A 20,984-nucleotide genomic window follows, 5' to 3' on the forward strand; every position below is an offset into this window, starting at 1 on the left:
GGCATCCATCCTTGGAGAAGTGGGGGATAAAAAAAAAAACCAGGAAAAATTGCACCCGCGCCCGCTCATATAATGAAGATGGATCTCGACTGGGACAGGGACACGAACAGGGACAGGGACTTGTGGCTGGAGCCTGAAGGCTGGGCATGGTCGACGACTAGCATAACAATGGGAAGCGGACGTAGCACTCGGAAACGGAAATGAATAGCAGGACACCCACAACCCACAACCCAGCCACAGCCAAAGCCACAGCCATCCCACACGGACCGCATGGCACTGGGGAGGTCCGGTTCCCATGTCCCCATTCCCACGGTTGCCCATAAAATATGCCATCGTGCCATATGACTCTGTCATATATTTGGTATTTTAAAGCGTGCAATTCCCTCTGGTCTGTGGGGGCACAGACACAGTGGCCAAACCAAGCGCACTAAGAGTTTACCATGTGCACATTTCAGTTGTTTGTCTGGAGTGGTGGCTTTTTTATGGCAAAGCATATGTGGATTTAATTACGGACATTATTCTGTTATTTTTAACATATTATTTGACGATTTCAAAGCGATTACAACAACTACAAGGAAGGAAATAGTTGGAATTGTATCAGACAAGCATATATGCTTAGTTCCTATAAGAATTATATAGGCAATAAGCCTATCCAGCCCACTGTGCCTGCGTACTAAGCGTGCGTTTAGATGTACAAGCATCTGGAGACTTGCCAGTCAAACTGTATCGATATGCTGGCTGGCTGGCTGGCTGGCTGTGAACAGCTGACTGTCTCGACTCACCTCTTTGTTTGTCCCGCTATGTGCGCATTCCTACGCTTCTGCTGCTGCTGCTTTTGCTGCTCCTGCTCCTACGGATACTCGTACTATTGTAGCGCGTTGGGGCCCGCACGTGTGCAGGTGCCAGTTAGCGGTTAGGTCAGGTGGGTGCTCGTTCGTTTGGTTTGGTGGTTTTGGGTGGTTTTGGGTGGGTGGTTGGTTGGTTAGTGTCTTTGTTTGAGGATTGTGTGCTTTGTAGGTGATGAGTGGGTGGTGGCTTGGTGGGTGTGTGGCAGGACTGCCAATGTCGTTGGCCGTCTAAGGATATCGCAGTCAGTCGTAGTTACAGTCTTTGCCAACGCTTCAGTAGTCAGCTTGATGTGCTGAAAAGTCACTTTCGAGTGTTTTCACTTTCCACGTGGCGTTGCACGTGCGCTCTGCTCTGCTCTGCCAGCCAAGTGCCACTTGCCCACAATTGTTAGCATGAATTTTCTTCACACTGTGCAAGGGGTAAGAGATAACCTGCTGCTAGTCGCGACGCGTTTACAGTTGCAGTTACAGTTACAATTACAATTACAGTTACAGCCTTGAAACAATGCAAGACAGCGGCGGGTATGACGACAAACCCATTGAGGCACTCGACCAATTTCGTTGCTGTTGTTGTTGTTTGCCAGAAGTGAAAGTGAGCGCCCGGCTCTGTCCTCAGGTTTGCTTGTTGTTGGTACAGTTTTGGGCCACGTTTGCACGAAATTAAGTTAAGCAATTAAGTTGCTTGGGGCTGGGGTTGAGGTTGGGGCTGGAGGCCTGCTTGGGCATATTTCATAGCCTGACTCTGGGCGTCGCCTAAATTATGCATGCACAAGCCAAGCAGCAAGCAGCAAGCCTGTCACGTGGTTAAAGCTACTAAACGACTTTAGTCAACGTCGACGACGGCGTCGACGCCACATGCTAACATTTTGACAGCTGCGCGGCCGCGGCGGTTGAGTCCCCGAGTCCCGCAAGTCCAAGTTCGAGTAGGAGAATTTGAGTTGGAGTTTGAGTGAGTTTTAAACAATTTGTAATGCAACGAACTTCTGCTGATTAATTTCTATGCGGCTTGTATTCGATTTGTTATGTTTTCTTTGGATCTCTTCTTGGGCTATAAAAACTAAAATTTATTTGGCTACGCGCCACAAAGCACAGAGCACATTGCACCCACACAAAAAATCTCTTCTCCACGCGGTACGCGGTACGCTCTCACTCAAAACTCTCACACTCACACACACCCACACAGCGACACAGACACAGATGTTTGTTCATGTGCACACGCACACACACCTAGGGGAAAGCGTAACGTAGGACGCGATTTTGGCGTATGTCCTGATGCCGTAATTTTCTATGCACAAACACGCGGTATTCTGCTGGACTCTCGACTCTTGTTCGATTCCCTCGATTGGGCTACAGTCTGGGGCTGTTAATGGGCCAGATTTCACACATTTAAGGCGCGATTTGGTAATTATTTGGATTTATTTTGATGCCACACAGCGTGGAGTGTGCAAACCGTGTTGATTTGTTCGCACCTTGGCCATTCGCTACTGAATCCAACACACACACGCTGAGAGTTCACCACACTTGCCTGGCCTGTCACGAGAGCGGGAGAGAGTAGCTTGCTGGCTGGCAGGCCCATTGCAGGCCAGGACAATCACTCGCTGCTTTTGCACTCACTCTCTCGCTCTCTCACTGTCTCTCCCTGTCTTTGGAGCGCTGTGTGTGGTGTGTTTTGAATTTTTTTTGGGTAGAGCTTGCGCACAGCTGTTCAGGGAATGGCGGCATTTCAAATAGTTAGCGGTGAAAGTGAGAAAACAGCTGCAAAACATAAACTTAAACTTGGATTAATTACATGATTTTAGTAGTTCCAAGAGCTTTATTAGCTTATTAGCTAAGATTATTTTATTATATTATTTTTTAAAGCATATTTTCCTGCGGCCTGCTGACGTAGCCACCTGCCTTAACTCACTCAAGACCAAAACTTGCGCAAGCTCTCGCTCTCTTGCCAGTAACACTCACTCTGTCACTCTCTCTCTGTCGCTCTCTTTCTGTTACGCTCAGCTGTCATCTGTGGCATGTGTGTGTGGTAGTGGGTGGTCGGTCGCCCGCTCTGCATGGAAATCTGTTGCATGAGCGCAATTTGTTATCCTCTTTATCTCAGCTGAGTGTCGTCCAAGTGTCAGTAGTGCTTCTCGCTACATAAATTACTCCATGGCATCTTGAGCAATACCGTTACAGCAACAGCAATAAAATTGAGCATATAAAAACAATAAAATGCCATTGCCGGCAAAAGCAGCTGGAAGGAAGGCAGCGCCGCCCATCAGGCAAATCCCCACAAAAAGTAAAACTGCGAGTACCCACAATAATAACAATCTAGCTGGAAAGTAAAGGAGGGGACGAGGAGCAAGACAAACCACACACAATTTAAAGATGAAGACAGACCAGACCTGGTGTGAGTAAAAGAGCGAGCAAGATTTGTGGGAAGAGAGAGAGAGAGAGAGAGAGAGCTAGTGGATTTGTGGATTTACTTGACAAGACTGTTGCTCCGCTAGTAATCGGCATCGAAGTTGTTTTGCTGCTTCTTGTTCTATCTCTGTTGTTTGGGTTATTGTTTGGGCTCTGATTTTTATGAACTTTCTCTGACACCCACCCACCCACACTTTTTCCAACTTCATAGAGTTGGGGAAAAAAAGTGAAAGTGTCATTTTAAGTCAAGTGGACCAGGAAAGGCATTTCTAGTCTCTGTTTACAGACAAGAGTAAATGTTGCCAAATTGTTCTGTCAGTTAAAACCAGGAACTCAAATTTACAGTTTCTAGGAAAACCTCCTAAACGCAACATCAAACACATACCCTCAGGGAGGGGGAGGGAGATATTGAGGTAGGCCAATCGCAAGTCTAAGCCGAGGTGCCCTAAACGCCGCCCCCAAGAGCAAGGCCACAGGCCAAAAATAAGTCCCAGTAACACCGAAGATCTTGCTTACCCTGGTAGATGTGATGATCATTTTCCGTAAGCTTTTCTATTCCAAAATAAAGTAACTCTAATTTGTCACAAGGCAAATACCAATAAATAATTGTATTAGGTTTGAAATTTGTTGAGAAAATTATAAGCCGGCTCATCCAAGAATTTTAATTTATTAATCTGCGAGTAAAGTCTGTATAATTTTGTTGGTCCCGTTCCAGTATGTTCCATGCTGTCCAAATAAACGGTGCATCCGTTCAGCATAGAGCGGCGGGAGCGACACTGCGGGGGGGCGTACTGCGTACGTCATGGCGGCCATGACCATTGAAGCGCACAACTAATTGAATTTCTCAAGCTGTTTCATTGACCGAATCGATTGAATCGAAACCAATTTGGCCATATGCACCCAACTGTTCGCCCCACTTGGCCTACATCAACGCCATCAAATCGAACCCCACACAGGCACCACAGGATACTGGTATCCTGGGTACTGGGTACTGCCTTTTTTTTTGCTTAGCAAGTTTACTCCATTATTCCAGTAGACACCTGCAGGTAGTCAGTCAGTACCCGTACCCATACCCAGCTGAAAGCTTCATTAGGATGCATATTTCATATATTTTCTGGGCAAATTCCTTCCACTGATGCTGATGCTGATGCCTGCATACTCGTACCTGATGGAAACTGCAATCAATTTGGTTGCTATACCTTTTGCTTTGCCTCCCATCGAACGCAGCAACACACAGAGCTGTGACTTGTTGTGGGTTTGCTGCACCTCATGGCGCTTCGATGGGTTGGAGTGCAAAGCAATATATACTGGGTGGGGATTTTTAATAACTTTTCATAAACATTAGCTGGAATATTTACAACAAATATTTGAAAAATGAGCTACAGGCCCCCTGCCAACTTATCTTCCAATCAAATCGATTTTGGTTGCTATTAAAACATAAAACGAAAATTTCGCTTTTAGTTTCATTTTGGCACTCGAAAGTTATCTTTCAACCCTCAATCAGAACGGAATAGTTTCGGCCTATTGCCAAAACCCTTTCAACCTTCTGCCTTGCCCAAAAAAAAAAAACAAAACGAAAAGGGGAACCCAACCAAATGCCGTCAAAGTCAAAATTAACCCAGAATAAAAGTGAACATGCTGAACAACAACAACAACAACAGCAAAAAGTATTTGCCAATTAGGGAGCGATAAGGAAAAGAGTGCAAGCAATTTGTGTGTTTGCTCAAACGAGACGTCAAGTGTTACGCGCAGGTACAGCGGGGCGGAGAGGCGGAACTGGTACTGGGATTGCAACAATCGAATTAATTGGCAGCTGCCCTGCCCTGCCCTTACCCGTATCGAACAATCAATGGCAAATGTAATTTCCAATATCATTAGGCTGTGGCCCAACCAATTTCTGCTGCTGTGAAACGGAGGGAACCTCTCTCCCCCCTTTTATTCTATTTTTTTTTTTTCGTAATCGCTTTGTCATATAAATGAACCGAGTTTTGCTTTCCAGCTACAGCTGAAGCTGCAGCTCCAGCCAGTGCCAGTCGGCTGGCTGGCTGTATTTTCTACAACTTTGTCAACGTTTTTGCCACGGGGCTAAAGTAAACTCAATTAACTTTTTGCCATTGCTGCTGCAACAATAAACAATTTTTTCCACCTTTTCGCCTGGGCTTGGGCAAGAATCGCAATTAAGGAAGATAACAGTCAAGTGCAGCAGCTCCCACTCCTTACAAACATACATACATACATACATACATATATCCAGATAGCCCCATCCCTATCCGTATGTATGTATAAATTGCTTAGAAAATGTAAAGTGTAAAGCAAAATGGTTTGTGTATTTGTCATGGCGGTCTGTGGCCTCAGCCTCAGTCTCAGTCTCAGCTTCAGCCTCAGTCTCGGCTCCAGTCAGGGCACGAGCTGGCCGACATTAACCAAGATTTGTTGGCGCTTTAGCGAGGCGTTTTGTCAGGGGCTCTTGCTGCTGATGCTGCTGCTTCTTTTAATTAAAAAAGTTCTAGCTGGATGCAATTAGCGGGGTGGAACAGAACGGCGTCTTCTCCTGAGTTATGAGAACTGTGTGAGGTTTAAGTAAATGCTTATAGGAATTTAATAGATTCCCTCGGTGTGGATATTTTTAATATTAACAATATTTTGCATCCACAAAAGTCAGCTGATCTGGATGAATTCTTAATTTTGGAGACTTGATATGAATTAATGCATCTGCATGGTTTTCAATTATTATTATTATTATTGGAGAGGTCGGAAAACAAAGGCTTCAAAAGCATACTTTGCAGAGGATTCCGAAATTTTGTTCACATCGTTGCATTAAATGTCTCGGTTTACCGATGGAAGTGGGAAATTTATCAAATGGATTTTTCATAAACAGAAAACTACAGAAGGACCTACAAAGCAAATGTAAAAATTAATGCACAACAGAAAATAAGAAACTGATTTTTATAGACGATTTTTGAGTCGTTTATTTTCGTGACTTCGCAGACCATATACCAATCATGTTCGTGACCCGCAGCGCACGTTTCAATTTTCTAGGAGAGTACTGGAATGCCTGTGCCGGCGATGACGTGCAAGCTCGGGAATTGGTCTGCGAGGCCGCCACTGTCTGGCAGGCTCTTAGTCCGGCGGAGAAGTTGCTGTTCGAGGAGGTTAGTCAAGAGCTGCCCTTTGTTGGGTCCATCTCATCATCTTTCATGCCCACAGGACAAGTATTTGAGGGCTCGTTTCGCCGAAGCAGGCAGCTCAGCTGACCGAGAGCGTGCAGGAAATGGTCGGCAAATCCAAGAACAGGCGACTACAGACTACAGCCAAGCCGAAGTTCAAGGCAGCAAAAAGTGTCCCCTAATGATCCGATTGATCTATTCTCTGAGCGTGGTCAACCTTAAGTTTTTCTCTTCTGAAATTAAGGCTTAGTTATTGTTTCAGATTTAGCTACATTCGAAATTATTTTGCACAGTTTAAGGCATGAGACAACGAAAATGGATACAAAATATTCAAATTCCTCGAACTCTGAGGGTGTTCAGTTGAGTTGAGTTCAGTTCTTTGCTGCTCGTTCTCTTTGTTTTAGTATGTAAAAAAGGGATAAATGACATCAAGGATAATACGCACTAACACACCCACTCAGACAGGTAAGAGCACACCCACTCAGCGATACAGTGTTGTGTGTCCCTTAAAATATGCAAAGCAAAAGGAGAGCCACCCATAAGACAGTGCACACTGCAGTGTAGAGACAGGCAGTAGAGCAGTGTATCTGAGTATCTGAGTCGAGCTGAGATACATCCAACATGCAGCAGTCTAGAGCCTGGAGAGCCAGGCACACAGGCACCTATGCATAAATAATGAAAAAACACACATACAGATGTAAGCAACGTGTGCATGTATGCATGTACATGTGAGTGTTTGCTGTTGACGGGTCTCACATGTTAAAAGCGTCAGTATAATAGCCAAAGTAATGGCAAAAGTGCAATTGTGAGTTCAAGTAAATAAAAACTATTCAAATATGCAAAACACAATGCAAAATGAAGAGCTGCACAGCATTTCCCTAAGCCCAACGGGGGGAGCCCAGTGCCCGCTCGTGTATCTCAAGTGCATAAATTTGCTTGTTAAATCCTGATTGATACGCCAGCCTGGGATGGTCGTCGTCGTCCCCGTACCCGTCCTCGTTCCGCTGAGTGTTCCTTTCAACAGCAATAGATGGAAATGGGTATGGAGATGGCGAGCGCAAAAGAGGAAAAAATACAAACAAAAAAAACTATCCACATATTGCCATCATATTTTACACAAAGCGGAAGTCGAGTGTCGCACTGCACGAAACTTGTTGTCCTTTGGGGCTGTTGCAGCAGCAGCAGCAATAGCAGCGCACCCCAGGCGGGTGGGGGCGGGTATATCGAAGTTCGCTTATGAAGTTTAAGTTGTAAATTATCGCCAAGAGAGCTGTGCAGTTTATTTGTTGCTTCAATTGATCGGTTATCGCTCTTTAAAATTATAAAAGAAACTTTATTTTTTTTTTAGGCAATTTTCTTTCTTGGCTACAATAAAATCTAAGAAAACTGTTGGCTTTCATATGTATTTATTATTCTTAAATAAAAATTCAGACAAGTGTTTATCCAATTGATGGACTCTCTTTAGAAAATGTCGCCCTCAAAGCTGTCAATGGGGGGACATGCGGTCAATTCCGCGTCACCAAAATGCTGCTCTCCACCACGGACAGGACAGTCAGCGCAGATAGCGTGAAAAAACAAGGCAACAAAGACGTGTCCAGGTGGAAATTGATTAATTTTTGCAGCGCTTTTGAAGTGTCTGACAAAGCAACGAGGAAATTGAAACAGAAACTCTGAGGCTGAGGATGTTGCTGTTGCTGGTGATGCACACAACGCGAAGCGTTGGAAAATGTTGTCACAATGGCATGGTGGAAATTCTGGATAGGTTTGTTAGTCGCTCGATGCTCAAAGCAGCTTATTGGCCCGAACAGCAGCGCCTACAAGCATCAAAGACACCGTTGACAGCCCTGGCAAGGATGACGCCCGCCAGTGCAGCCCCAAAGAAAGATTATGGCAAAAAAAAAAAAACTAAATGAAGAAAAAAAAAAAAAAACTCTGGCACACACTAGAGAAATGGCAAAAACATGAAAATGGAAATGGAAAAGGGGGAAAAGTGCGAATGGGCCCACTAACGATGCTGCTCTCTTGTTGTTGCCATTGTCAGTTGCGGGTGGGGTGGTGAGGTGTGTGTGTGTGAGGCACGATGGAATGATTATAAAGCAACATCGATGAGGGGCTTGGTACATCATCTATGCATGCATCCATGTGCGTATATGCTTTTGGTTTTTTTTTTTGTTTTTTTGTTGCTTTTGTGTGTGTGTTGGCAGTTGTAGGCACTTTGCGGATGCTCGTGAATTGAACGTTTATTGACACACAAAAGCTGGAAAATTGAAAAATTCTGCAGAACCAACGATTCCCCCACATGCCCGTGTTTACGACCAGCAGCACCAACCAACCCAACCACACACATCTCATCCCTTTTCATTTTATATATACCCTAAAAGAAGGGTGTTATAAATATTTCTAGATACCTTTACAAGATGTTGTGCTGTAGGAGCAATCAAGGAATGAAGGCAACTACATTTATCTATAGATTTTACTTTATATATATTTTTTCTCTATAAAGTTCTGCAAATGGAATAATTAATAGTCCTAAAAGCCTCTACATAATCTGGGCCCTAATCCAAATATATATCCAATGTGTTGCTGCTTTCAAAAGTACTCGTTCTAGAGAGGTTGAATCTGCCAAGAGTATTCAACATTTCGCTTTGGCCAGGCAGCCATACCTCCTTCCTTGTTGATTTTAATGGACGCCACACCTTTCAGGATTGTCATTGTTGGTGTTCCTCCTTTCTGGCAATTTCCCCAGCGGCGGCATCCTGACAACGCCGCTCATCGAGGGCACCAGCTCAAAGGACCGCTTTGTGCGGCGCCGTGCGACCGTGTATTAGTGCCTTCCCCATTCAATAGTTTGCCAGGGGACTCGCAATACTCGCATACACACATACATTCGGTTTTTTTTTATGTGTTATTGCATATTTCTGCGTTATAATGCAGACACTGCCTGTGGCACGACCCCCGACCAACGTCCCTTATTATTGCCCGCTCAACCATAATGGGTTAATGGCAAATTGAAACCCGATTGAAAAGCGCCTCCAGACACGCGTTCCTTCATCCCATCGCAGCCTTCACCCGCTGTCGATCCATATGAAATTCGTAATTGAATTAAATTTAATGGCATATTTCGAATAGCTTCTGCGGTGGGCGTGGCACACATGTGTGTGTGCAACATTTCCAGCATCTTCTGTTTGCTTCTTTTTTTGTATTTGTATGTCTGGTTTTGTTAATTTGCTGAAAGTGCGTGCAGGTCGTCGCAAGTGCCGTAAAGTGTGAGCAAATTCAATTTTATTTTAGATTCGCATATTTCTCTTTGTGCAGCATTGGCTTCCATCAGTTCAATGGGCAGCATGAAAGGGAAGTACATATAAGCGAAGCCAGTTCAGGGCTTATGGGCTAAAAACATAATCTTTCAAGCCAAGAAAGAAAGATAGGGAAACGGCAGTAGACGCAACGAAACCAAAGAACTGCAGCAACAGATTCAAATATTTCTGGCCAGAAAAGGGAAGTTGTTTATGGCGTCGTGAACCTTGACACAAAATAATTTGATATCAATTTCTGTGGCTAATATAAGCAGCAACAGAATTAATTTTCAAGTCAATGAAAATAAATTTCTTAGGATAAGCAGCAACAGAACAATTTGTATCGGTGTTTTTTAGTAAACAGGCCTTGAAACTGAATTTAATTCACTTATCAGTGTAACTGCCAACACTTCCAAAGAGTGTTGGACAATGTGCCAAAGTGGGAAACGTTTTCAAACTCTTTTGGGTGGCATTTTTAGCACATTATTTTATGCATTTTCATTGCCAATAGTAAAGTGACAGTCGAGAGAAGCTCATAATTCAATGGAAAATTCATCGAAGTCAATGCGTTCCAAGGGAGAAGAGCAGCAGAAGCGTCCGCCAGCCGCACCGTTGCTGCCACTACGCGGTGGCAGGGGCGATTTAAATGTAAAGGTAAAAATAAGCTGGAACCCAAACCAAATATCAAGAAAGTTGCCACTAAAATGGATTCAAACTCTAGAAATGCTTGATGCTTTTTTTATTTGCAGAGCTCGGAGCTGCCTGCAGGTGTCTGCATACCAAATAAATATGGCAAGAATGTACCACAAGCCTTAACAGATGGGCTGATAAAGCAGTTCACAATTCAAAAATTGACAGCCACCATGGCTCGCTCCGGGGTTACCAAAAGACCAGAGAAGACGCAGAAATTCACGTTTAAGGAATTTCGAACAATAATGGCAAGTGACAAGAACCATTTTGCAATGCACACAACCCATTCGGAACCCCAAATCCACGATGCTCTGGCCACGGAGCAGCAGGAGCTACGGGATGAGCAGGCTGACTATGAGGAGAATCGGGTGGGCGAGGCCTTTGTTGTGCACCAGGGCACCAGCAAGCTGCAGCTTTGCGAGCCACATTCGGCCATGGCAATGGTGGAGAAGGCGAATCTCTCAGCGGTGGCACTGCCCGACATTAGCTACGATCTGAAAATGCCCGGACTCGTGCCGCACTGCCTGAGTACCCAGCAACTGGAGGCCGTGGTCTATGCCTGCCAGACCCATCAGCGGATTCTGCCCTGGGGCGAGCGGGCTGGCTTCCTGCTGGGCGATGGACCTGGCGTGGGTAAGGGTCGGACCATTGCCGGCATTATTTATAGCAATTTTCTGCTGGGCCGCAAGCGTGCTCTTTGGATCTCCATCTCGAATATTCTCAAGTCGGATGTGGAGCGCGATCTGAAGGACATTGGCGGCAGTGAGCAGATCAACGTGGTGGTGCTGGACACACTGAATTACTGGCGCATAAGCTCCGAGGAGAATGATCAATTCAAAACGGGCATCGTCTTCTGCACGTACACCTCGCTGATGGATGTGTTGGAGACGGCCGATGCCAAGTACGATAAGCGTTTCCATCAGGTGTGCAGCTGGCTGGGCAAGACCTTTGACGGCGTCATCGTCTTCGATGAGTGCGACAATGCCCGGCACCTCAGTCGGGACAATGTCACTGTGCTGCTGAAGCTGCAGAAGCAGCTGCCCAATGCCCGGGTTGTCTACGTCTCGGCCACGGAGCCCAACGATCCGAAAACTATGGCATTTATGCCGCGTCTGGGCCTGTGGGGCGCCGGCACTGCCTATCCGAAATTCGAGAATTTTACCAGCGAGATGCAACATCGAAGTCCAGTCAGCATGAAGCTGTTGTGCATGGACATGAAGCTGCGTGGCAGCTACATGGCCCGCCAGCTGAGCTTCAAGAATGTCACCGTTCGCATCGATGAGGTGGTCACGACGAGGAAATTCTTCAAGATTTACGAGCGTGCAGCCAAACTGTGGGCTGAGATGAACCGGAAGTGGCAGGCCGCCTGCCGCTTCCTGCGCCTGGACGTCTACACGCAGCAGATGATCTCGGACGAGTTCTGGTCCGCGCATCAGCAGTTCTTCAGACACTTGTGCCTCGCCGGCAAGGTGGAAAATGCTCTGCAACTGGCTCGTGACGCTCTCGACCAAGGCAAGGCGGTGGTCATCAGCCTGCAATCGACGGAAGAGTCCTGGACGCTCGAACACTTAAAGGAGCACAAGGGCCAGCTCAAGGAGCCGGTGTCCAACCTGAAGTTGATTATGAAACTGTTTGTGGAGAAACACTTTCCGGCGCCCAAGCTCGCGGATTTGAATCGTCTGATGAGCATGGCTGGCAACAATCCCATCTACCGAGCAACGCAAGCCAAGAGGCCGCGGCACGACCGGCTCGGTGACGATGAGGACTGGGCTGAGCCCGATGAGGCCGATGAGAAGTACATGAAAAAGTCCGAAACTGGTAAGCACATTTGATTGGGTTTAAGCAGCAGCCTTTGACAAGCTTCCATCGTAGATAAAAACATGCCGGAGCGCATCCTGAAGCACTTGCACGACTATCTGCGGCTCAAGCAAAACAAAGATGAAGAATCTGCCGACGACATCACCGATCACGATGTGGCTGCTTGTGTCTACATGCGCTACCAGCTGCTGACCAAAATAGATTATTTGGGTCGCCATCTGCCCGCCAGTACGATGGACAAGCTCAAGGCGAAACTGGGCGGCCACCGAAAGGTGGCGGAGATAACCACAAGGCTGGGCGGAATGGTGTGCATTAAGCAGGCCTACAAGTACATGCCGCGCTGCAAGGGCGAGGAGCTGCTCGGCCAGGTGAACGAGACGGAGCGGCAATGCTTTATGGCGGACAGCAAGCAGGTGGCCATCGTTTCGGAGACCGCCTCCAAGGGCATCTCCCTGCACAGCGACAAGGCTGTGGCCAATCAGCGACAGCGCTTGCACATCGTCCTGGAGCTGTCCGGGAATTTGGATCAGGCTCTGCAACAATTGGGCCGCACCCATCGCTCCAATCAGCTCAACTCGCCGGAATATGTTTTGGTTATCGCGGACCTCATCGGCGAAAGACGCACTGCCAGCACAGTGGCCGAAAGACTGAAGAGTTTGGGTGCTGTGATCAGCGACAATCGCCGGTCCACCGATGACACAGACCTGGCTCAGATCGATTTAAAGAACGTGCATGGACCCAGCAGCCTCTACCATGTGATCCAACAGATGGCGGGCAAGCGACCCATCGATCCCTCGGAGCTACCTCGCACATACACAGGCAACTTTCGGGCCGATTGCGGCGCTGCCCTGGGCAATGTGGGCGTGCTCAATGTGGAGATAGGGCAGAACGGCGTCGAGATTTATAGCGTGGCCAAGAACGCCTCCAACATTGATAGATTCATACACAGAGTGCGTGGCTGTTGCGTGGAGATGCAGAGTGCCATATTCCAGTTCTTCATCGACAACATGTACAGGCGGATAGCGCAAATGAAGCGCTCGGGTTGCTTCAACATTGGCCTCCTCGACCTGAGGGCCCACAAAGTCAGCGTGAGGTGCAGCAAGCAGATAAAGTTCACAAAAATATTCACCAACGGCGCGGAAACCACACAGCTGCACACACTGCAGGTGGAACGTGGCATGCCCTTTGAGACGGCCCTGCGCATGTAAGTTTTTTCTTTGACTTTAGCTCTTTGGTCTAATATCCATATCGTAGCTATCGAAAGAGCGCACATAAACGCCACGAAGGCTTCTACGAATTAAAGGAGACGAGAGGGGACAAGCGTATGGCTATCTTATGCCTGGAAGCCAAGTCGAGCTGCCAGTATGCCACAGACCCCAAAAGCATTCACATGCAGATCTACCGACCCAATATCGGACTGCAAGTGAGCATCGAAAGCCTCGAGTCTGTTACCTCGCGCTATGTCATTGCCAAGTTGAACACGGCCCAAAGGTATTGGCAGAAACAGTATGAGCTGTGCCTGAACACCTGCGCCCACATCTATTGGAATCGCACGTGCCCCTTTCCCCACGACTGCATGGAAGGCAAGCGGCTACGCACCTATCATGTGCTCTCGGGTCGCGTGCTGCCCTATTGGAGCCGCATCACGCAAAGCATCGAAAAGAACGGCAACAGGATCCAGATGATTAGTGCAGAGACAGCTGGGGGTCAGTGTATTGTGGGTATTGTGGTGCCGAATTCGGCCTACAATGAAGTGCACAGCGATTTGTCGTCAGATGTTACTAAAGTTGAAGTAATTGAAGCGATGGCAGAGTGATTCAAGTCTGTAAATTAAAACTAAAATTATAATTATTAAAATAAATAAACTTGGACGGGAGATTTTAGTCTACATTATTTAGCAAATAGAACAAAAATGTAACCATTATAAATTATTATTTATATGCCATATACTCCCCTAGTACGCATACTTTTTGCTGCTCTCCGTGCACAATTGACCGCAGCTCGACCAAAATGTACAAACTTACGCTGTAGTCAGGCCACCACAACGAATATTCTTGACAGAACTCGCCCACCCGACGCTGATGGAAACCACATTTGGCGAGCAGAGCCAGAGCAGGAGAGAGGCCATGGAAAAGGAGTTAACTCTGGTCTCGGTCTGGTTTCGGTCTTGGTTTTTGGTCTGTTTCGAGAACTCTTCATATGCAAGGCGCTGGGACGCAGCCCGAATAAGTTTTTGCCCATTATTTTCTTAGTGCATAATTAGAATAATATTTGATTAAAAACATTTTATTTCAATTACAACCAAATGGCAGAGCACTGAGAAGCAGTGAGAAGCAAAACTAAACACGCAGTGTACATTTGCCCAGGGCTCATTGTCCAACCGGAGCAGAACCCAGAACCCAGAAGCAGCTGCTCGGATTCGCTGAAGCTGAAGAGGGGGAAATGGAGCAGAGCCCCCAACCAGAAGCTGTTTAAAAATTAAAGAAGAAGAAGACACACTGGAAAAACAATAAGAGAAGAACGACAATTAGCGTGGCTGAACAAAGTTAAGCATTTGATGAAGCGCAGACAAGCATGAAATGATGAAATAATATCACAAATACTCCAGAGAGAAAGAGAGTGAAATAACAAAAAAAAAAAAAGGCTAAATTAAATGAGCGAACTCATCAGGCGCTCTCTTCTACCTGCTTGGAGGGGAGTGGAGTACTTGCTAAATTGCCCCAATCATTTACCACAATTTCACAAAAGGGATCTTGAGCGGATGGAGCGATAAAAGTTTCAAGCACACTCCAATGCGAATATAATTGTCTGTGTTAATTGAAAAAGTTGCTGCTGCTGCTACTACTGCTGCAGCTGCTGTTTCACCATCTTAATTTGCATTAGTTTTTTGAAGTTGAGCTGTGATTGGATTGAACCAAATGTCCTGCTCGGCTAACACAACACATAAACTCACACAGTAGACATGTGAGACAGCTTTTGTAAATTGAAACACATTTGCCAGAGTCCCCTTGAAGCATATCTAATCCTTGTGGCTGCCCTTCAAAACTAACCTCGATTGACAGGACAGGACAGCACACATACATGTATGTATGCAGTACTGGCCTTTGTGTGTGTGTGTTTGCCCATTGTTGTGTTGATTATTGGTTTTGGGCGTATTAGTAACCATTATGCATGTCCATAATATGCAATTAATTAATGTTCGATGCAAATTACAATCTGCAGCAGAGTCGTAGCCAAGGCAATGGGGCCAGCAGATCCCCATCAGCATCTACATCAATCAGCTAGAGGATGAACGCCAACGAGCTGCCAAATAGCAAAATCTTTTGGGCTTAAGCAGCTGTTCGATTCAGTTTCAGAGTTCTGCATAAATTGTAATTAAATTAGAAGGCGAAATTGAATCGATTTGATGCCAGCAGCAGAGGAGACACTCGTATAGTCCTCTTGCTCATTGATTTACAAAATCATTTTTCCAGGGGGTTGGGCTACCAAAATGAAATTAATCTATGCATATTGCAGTTGGAATATGCAAAAGGCTCTAAGCTGATTTCGACCCCAGCCCATCCATATGCACATCCACGGGCCACCAAATCGATTTGCTGCTCGACTGGCCCCGGACAAAATCTTCATCTTCGTCTTCAGCTTCAGCTTCAATTGGAATTTGTACATTTGTTAAGGTAACAATTATGAAATTCTTAATTAATTGAAACAAAACTTGCTTATCCCCAAAAGTGTAGCTACAATTGTGAACTAATTAGTGCTTAGCTCTTAGCTCTCAGCTCTCAGCTCTCAGTTCTCTCTCAGTTTTCAGCTCTTTGCTTTGTCTTTATCATTTTGCAATTCATTAAATTAACTGCTGTCGAAAAGGCTTCATAGTATAATGGCCAGAACACACACAAAAGTTTTTACTTTTAAATGGAATGCAGCCAAGTGCATTAGAAGCCTCTCGTCTCGTTCCTACTTAAGGCCACAAGCTATTCATAAACTTTGCCTTCAAATCGAATTATAAATCTTGGCCAGAGCAGAACAGAAAAGAAAACAAAAAAAAACCAAAACAAAAGCAAAAAAGATAGGGAGATAGAGATTGAGATAGAGAGAGAGAAAAACCGTTGAGGCCAGCGCAACTATTTTGGCCAAAAGTGAACAAAAGTTGATGGCCAAGTTAACTTTGCTCTCAGATTTAAGTCGAATATAATGTAAAATAATTTTGTAAAGTTTTTTCGTTACTTCTTTGCTTTTGTTTCGTGTGCTGGAAACAATACGCCGCACATAATTTGATGCATGCCACACACACACACACAGCAAGCCTTGGGGCAGAACAAGACACAAGAAGCAGCAGCCGCACACATATTGTATGAGGCAGCTGCATATGCATGTGCAACGTGTGCGTGTCCTGGCTAGATAAGCAACAAGCCCTCAGCCCTGGCTCTCTCCAGCCATCCTTATTATTAAGTATGCTTTTAGTTAATTTCGCTGGATTTCAGCTCAAGTACAAAAGAAATGTCGGCAAAAGAACAAAAACAAGACAACAAAAAAACGGGAAAAGAAATGCGTGCTGGAACGGTGAAACTCTAGATACCCTTACACATTCATTGTTCTTTTAATTTAATTCTAATTTATTATTTTGTTTTCGATATCTTCAGAAAGAAAGAAGGTAAACAGAGCTCTACCAATTCTACAATCAAATATAACATGCTGCTCCGTTTCTGCCGACTCCGAATAATGACTTACCTTTACAAGATTGCCTTTTCTTTTGTGTACTGCTGTACACATTAATAGATGGCTTTACAACTAATTCAAACTATGATTTTAGCTACGGCACAAATTGCTGGAAGAGCTTGGAAATTCTGTCTATAATACCCTCTTCAAGGGCTGGAAAAATAAACAACAACAAATCGCGACCTCTCTCTCTCCCACACATCACGCATGCAAAACTTTAGCCAGCTCCTCCCCTGCCCCCGCACTGGCTTGTTTTAAGTTCGGCGTATAACTTTTTTGTAGCCGCCGCTCTTAGCCATACGCCGCTACCTTCTGCCGCCCGTGGAAACTCTTGTTTTGGGCAAACAACAAAATTATATAAACGACGTCGACTAGAATTGAACGCCTTCGGTTATTTACGTGAAGTTTAATGGAATTTTCAACAGTTTTTGCAACAGTGATTTGCCAACCGCAGAGACCCCGCCGACCTCAACGCAGATCTCTTCTCGCAGTGCGATGCGTTTCCTCTGTTTATTTTGCAGCGAGTTTTCCGCTTTTCTTCCATGGCATATACAGAAATGAAGTTTTAAAACTTTATTTGTGCGGCCGCCAGTTTTGTAATTGACATATGCAATTTGTTTGGCAGTTCTGGGGAATGCAATGCCGCCGATGCCACCCAACCTTGTCTGTCTGTCAGTTATATCAGGGAGGAGCAGCTACATATTTCAGAGCATACTTTCTAGCGCCTTCAATTGGCACTCTGCTGCCAATTGGTATTCATGGAGAAAAGGCAGTGACCCTATATATGGCAAAATGGCATTTCCTATTGAGTGACTAAAACTCTAAGAACAGAATGATATGCATTATATATGGCAGATCAAAAATTATTTCTCGATATTCCCCATCTCTGCAGCTAGCCATAAAATTGTGAATATAATCCATTGAATCGTAAAGAAGGCATTCAAATATTATTCACAAGTCGTATGTACTTATTCTCTCTATGAAACTCTATATTTTCATAGCTATCAAGCAGCAATATTTTTACAGGCTATCAAAAAATTTATTTAATTTTAAGATGTGAGAAGATAAACAGCCTTAAGCAGCCTTTTTCTGTTATTCCTGCCACTTAGTGTTTTTGCTTCAGTCAGTTGCTTTAACGGGTATCTCAAGGTTGACACCCAGAACTCAGCTTAAACATTCATAGCTTTTTTCATAACATGAAATGAATTAAAATGTCAAAAGGGAAATAATTTTTGTCAGCTCTTGAAAGGCGAACTCAAAGACTGAGCACAAATGCATGTCCCATTTTTGTGTATTTTAATGAACAGAATTAGCATAAAATGCGAATGACAGGTACTCTGCATCATCCTCATCCTTGGTGCTCACCCATTTCCATTTTTGCTCCATTTAATTTGTCAAAAATAATGACAAGGTTTCAGCAGGCACTTTTGGGATTTAAAAACAGAAAACAGAAAAAAAAACAAAAAAGGGGACAGCAAGAACTACCAATTTACTTTGAAGTTTCAGATGCTGTATCTTTTTAGCCCCTACTAGGCCATACATACATACATATATTATTTATATAATACCGTTTTTGGGGCATTTTTAATTTGAACTGATGGGACCGAAAGAGAGCGAGAGATAACTTAAAAGTCATGATGGGTATTAAGCGTCCGTCCAACCCTTCCCATATGAGAGCCGGCAGCCAAATATGTTTGCAGTCGGTTGGGTCGACAAACCCTTATCAAAATATTTATATGACTTCGCATATGTTAAACGCAGAAATTGTTTGAAAAGAGCACCCAAAAGCCATCAGGCTGACCACTCCACCACCGAAGTAACCGAACCAACCGAACCACCCCAACCACCGCTCTCGCACTCGTACTTGTATGTATGAAAAAATGCTTAATGGCCTGTAATCTGCTTAAAACTTGGACATGAGTTCAATTTGCCAAATGGCAGCCACAAACCGAACCAACGATGACTCGTCGGGGAGAACCGGGGGAACACACCGGATTGGGTAGGTGGACTTTAAGCTGAATGCCGGCTCCTTTTTCGGTATCTTTTTTTTATATATATAATTTATGATCTTTGTATGATGAAAAAAGCCTGGATTCTTATATAATTTTATTTTTAATTAATGCTCACACACACTCACACATCCATCTTGGTGAGGGATGTGCAGGAGGAGTACGAGGAGTTTTAAAAGAAACATGCCCCTCAGCTGCACTTTGCTCACTCGTACGGAACAGAAACAGTAACGAAAAAAGCTTGAGGAGTGGCAAAAAAATTAAAAAAAAAACGCAACAAAAAGGGTTTACATCCTGAGGTCCGACCCAAAATTCAATTTGCGTTCCTTTTTCAGCTTTGTTCCTTTTTTCCTTTTCTCTGACTGTGGATGTGTACGTCTGTGTGTGTGTAAAATGATTTCTTTTGGAAATTGAAAATTTCACATGTTAGCCAGGGCAGTGGTGGTGGGGGATTGTTTCAAAGGTAGAACCGAAATTAATTACGTCCATTTCTATGATGGAAATTAATTGAGGCATAAACTTGTTTCTCACACTTGAGGGCGTATGTATGGGTTTTTGTTGTTAGATGTATGTTTTGCAATTAATTTAAATAAATTAATACATTTTTAATGGCGCTTAAATGAAGCTGGTGGGTTGTTTGGAATAAATTTAAATACAAATAGAATCAATGAAGAAAAATCTGGTAATTAGAGAATTTATTTAGAGCGTGCCTGTCTGCCCCCACTCCAGCGCTCAACTCTTCAGCAATAAATTATGGCTTAACCCGAGGCATAACAAATACGGCCACACACACACACGCACGCAGGATAATCGACTTAAATACTTTTGTGCAACTGAAAAATTAAGCGCATCAATCAGTTTAAGTTTCAGATGTAATCAAAGGCAAATCAACAACACCCTACATCCGGATTAATTAGAGCTTAACATCCGCTGGGTAAATACATACTCGCTTACCAGAGAGACAGAGAGCCACAAAGCGAATGGAATGGCATGGGGGGTGGGGGGACCCGTAACCACAATACACACATAATGACATCAATGGGAGAAGCTGCTCAAACTGATGTCAAATGTTGAGGGCCGCAGTGCATATTCATTACATGGCCACAACCGCTGCCACAGTAGTTGCCAATATCGAGAAGACGTCACTGGAGGCAAACAGAAGTCTGTGCATGGGGAGAACAGTTGCATGCAACCTTAGCTGCGGTTGCCATTGTTGCCAAACTATGGCGTTGGCGGGTTGGGCTCCTCTACTTAATGGGAGAAATGTCTTGCTGTTGAAAACCATTTGCTAATTTGTGTAGAGAAGCGTCAAAGGTTATGGGATTTCGAATGAGATTAGCTTTAGAATTATTTTTATTTGCTGGGTACTCGTAAATGAGGATTTTCAGGCAGTGAAATTTCCCAAAATATGGAAGCCAAAAGTAGTGAAAATTCATGGATTTCCGAATGAAAACCATAGCAACTAGCGACCTGCCTAGTACTGATTCTGGTCTCAATATAAGTCTAATCTTCCTACTTATCCCCCATCTTCTTTGGCATTTTCATGTTAATATTCCGGCCATTAAAAATCTTAAACAACTAATGACAAGTCATGCCAAATACAGGCTTCTAATTGGGCACCAGTTTAATCAAATAATAATAACCAGCAAATTGAAATCCATGAAGCTTAAACAGAACAAGGGAAACTTTTTTTTGTTAGCTGTTAGGCGGGTTCTTTCGAGTCAAGGATTTTGCCTGCAGCGACATAAAAAGTTAACGACGCCAACTAAATTAAAATATAATTTCAAAACTGAAACAGTCGCAGCAAGCCAGCCTGCCCCTGCCCTTCTACCACGGCCAAAGTCCTCCCCAATGTGGCGGAACCAAAGAAAATCTGAAAAATATTAAACAAACATAAAGACCATTTTTTCTTGTTTGGTGCCATGCAAATCAGAAAACGAACACAAACACATAAAGAACATACGTATTAATAAAGCCAAGAATTGAAAAGCAAGAGAAGGATGGGGTGGGGCAGGAGCAGGAGGGTGAGCAGGAGTA

At 44.5% G+C, this 20,984-nt stretch overlaps 2 protein-coding genes across 2 annotated transcripts; both read left to right on the top strand.

The window, feature by feature from the left end:
• The first annotated feature begins 6,175 nt into the window (after window positions 1-6,175).
• LOC111081425 lies at window positions 6,176-6,668 on the top strand. Its single transcript, XM_022377491.2, has 2 exons — window positions 6,176-6,403; window positions 6,459-6,668. Exons 1-2 carry the CDS (start codon window positions 6,254-6,256, stop codon window positions 6,666-6,668), a joined length of 360 nt encoding a protein of 119 aa, XP_022233183.2. The 5' UTR covers window positions 6,176-6,253.
• Window positions 6,669-10,240: 3,572 nt separating this feature from the next.
• LOC111077202 (protein strawberry notch-like) lies at window positions 10,241-14,131 on the top strand. Its single transcript, XM_022371384.2, has 4 exons — window positions 10,241-10,368; window positions 10,464-12,222; window positions 12,277-13,426; window positions 13,477-14,131. The coding sequence occupies exons 1-4, from the start codon at window positions 10,258-10,260 to the stop codon at window positions 14,036-14,038; spliced, it is 3,582 nt and encodes a 1,193-aa protein (XP_022227076.2). The 5' UTR covers window positions 10,241-10,257; the 3' UTR covers window positions 14,039-14,131.
• The last annotated feature ends 6,853 nt before the right edge of the window (window positions 14,132-20,984 follow it).

This window comes from Drosophila obscura, unplaced genomic scaffold (assembly GCF_018151105.1).
Source record: "Drosophila obscura isolate BZ-5 IFL unplaced genomic scaffold, ASM1815110v1 contig_150, whole genome shotgun sequence".
In the NCBI taxonomy this organism is placed as follows: domain Eukaryota; kingdom Metazoa; phylum Arthropoda; class Insecta; order Diptera; family Drosophilidae; genus Drosophila; species Drosophila obscura.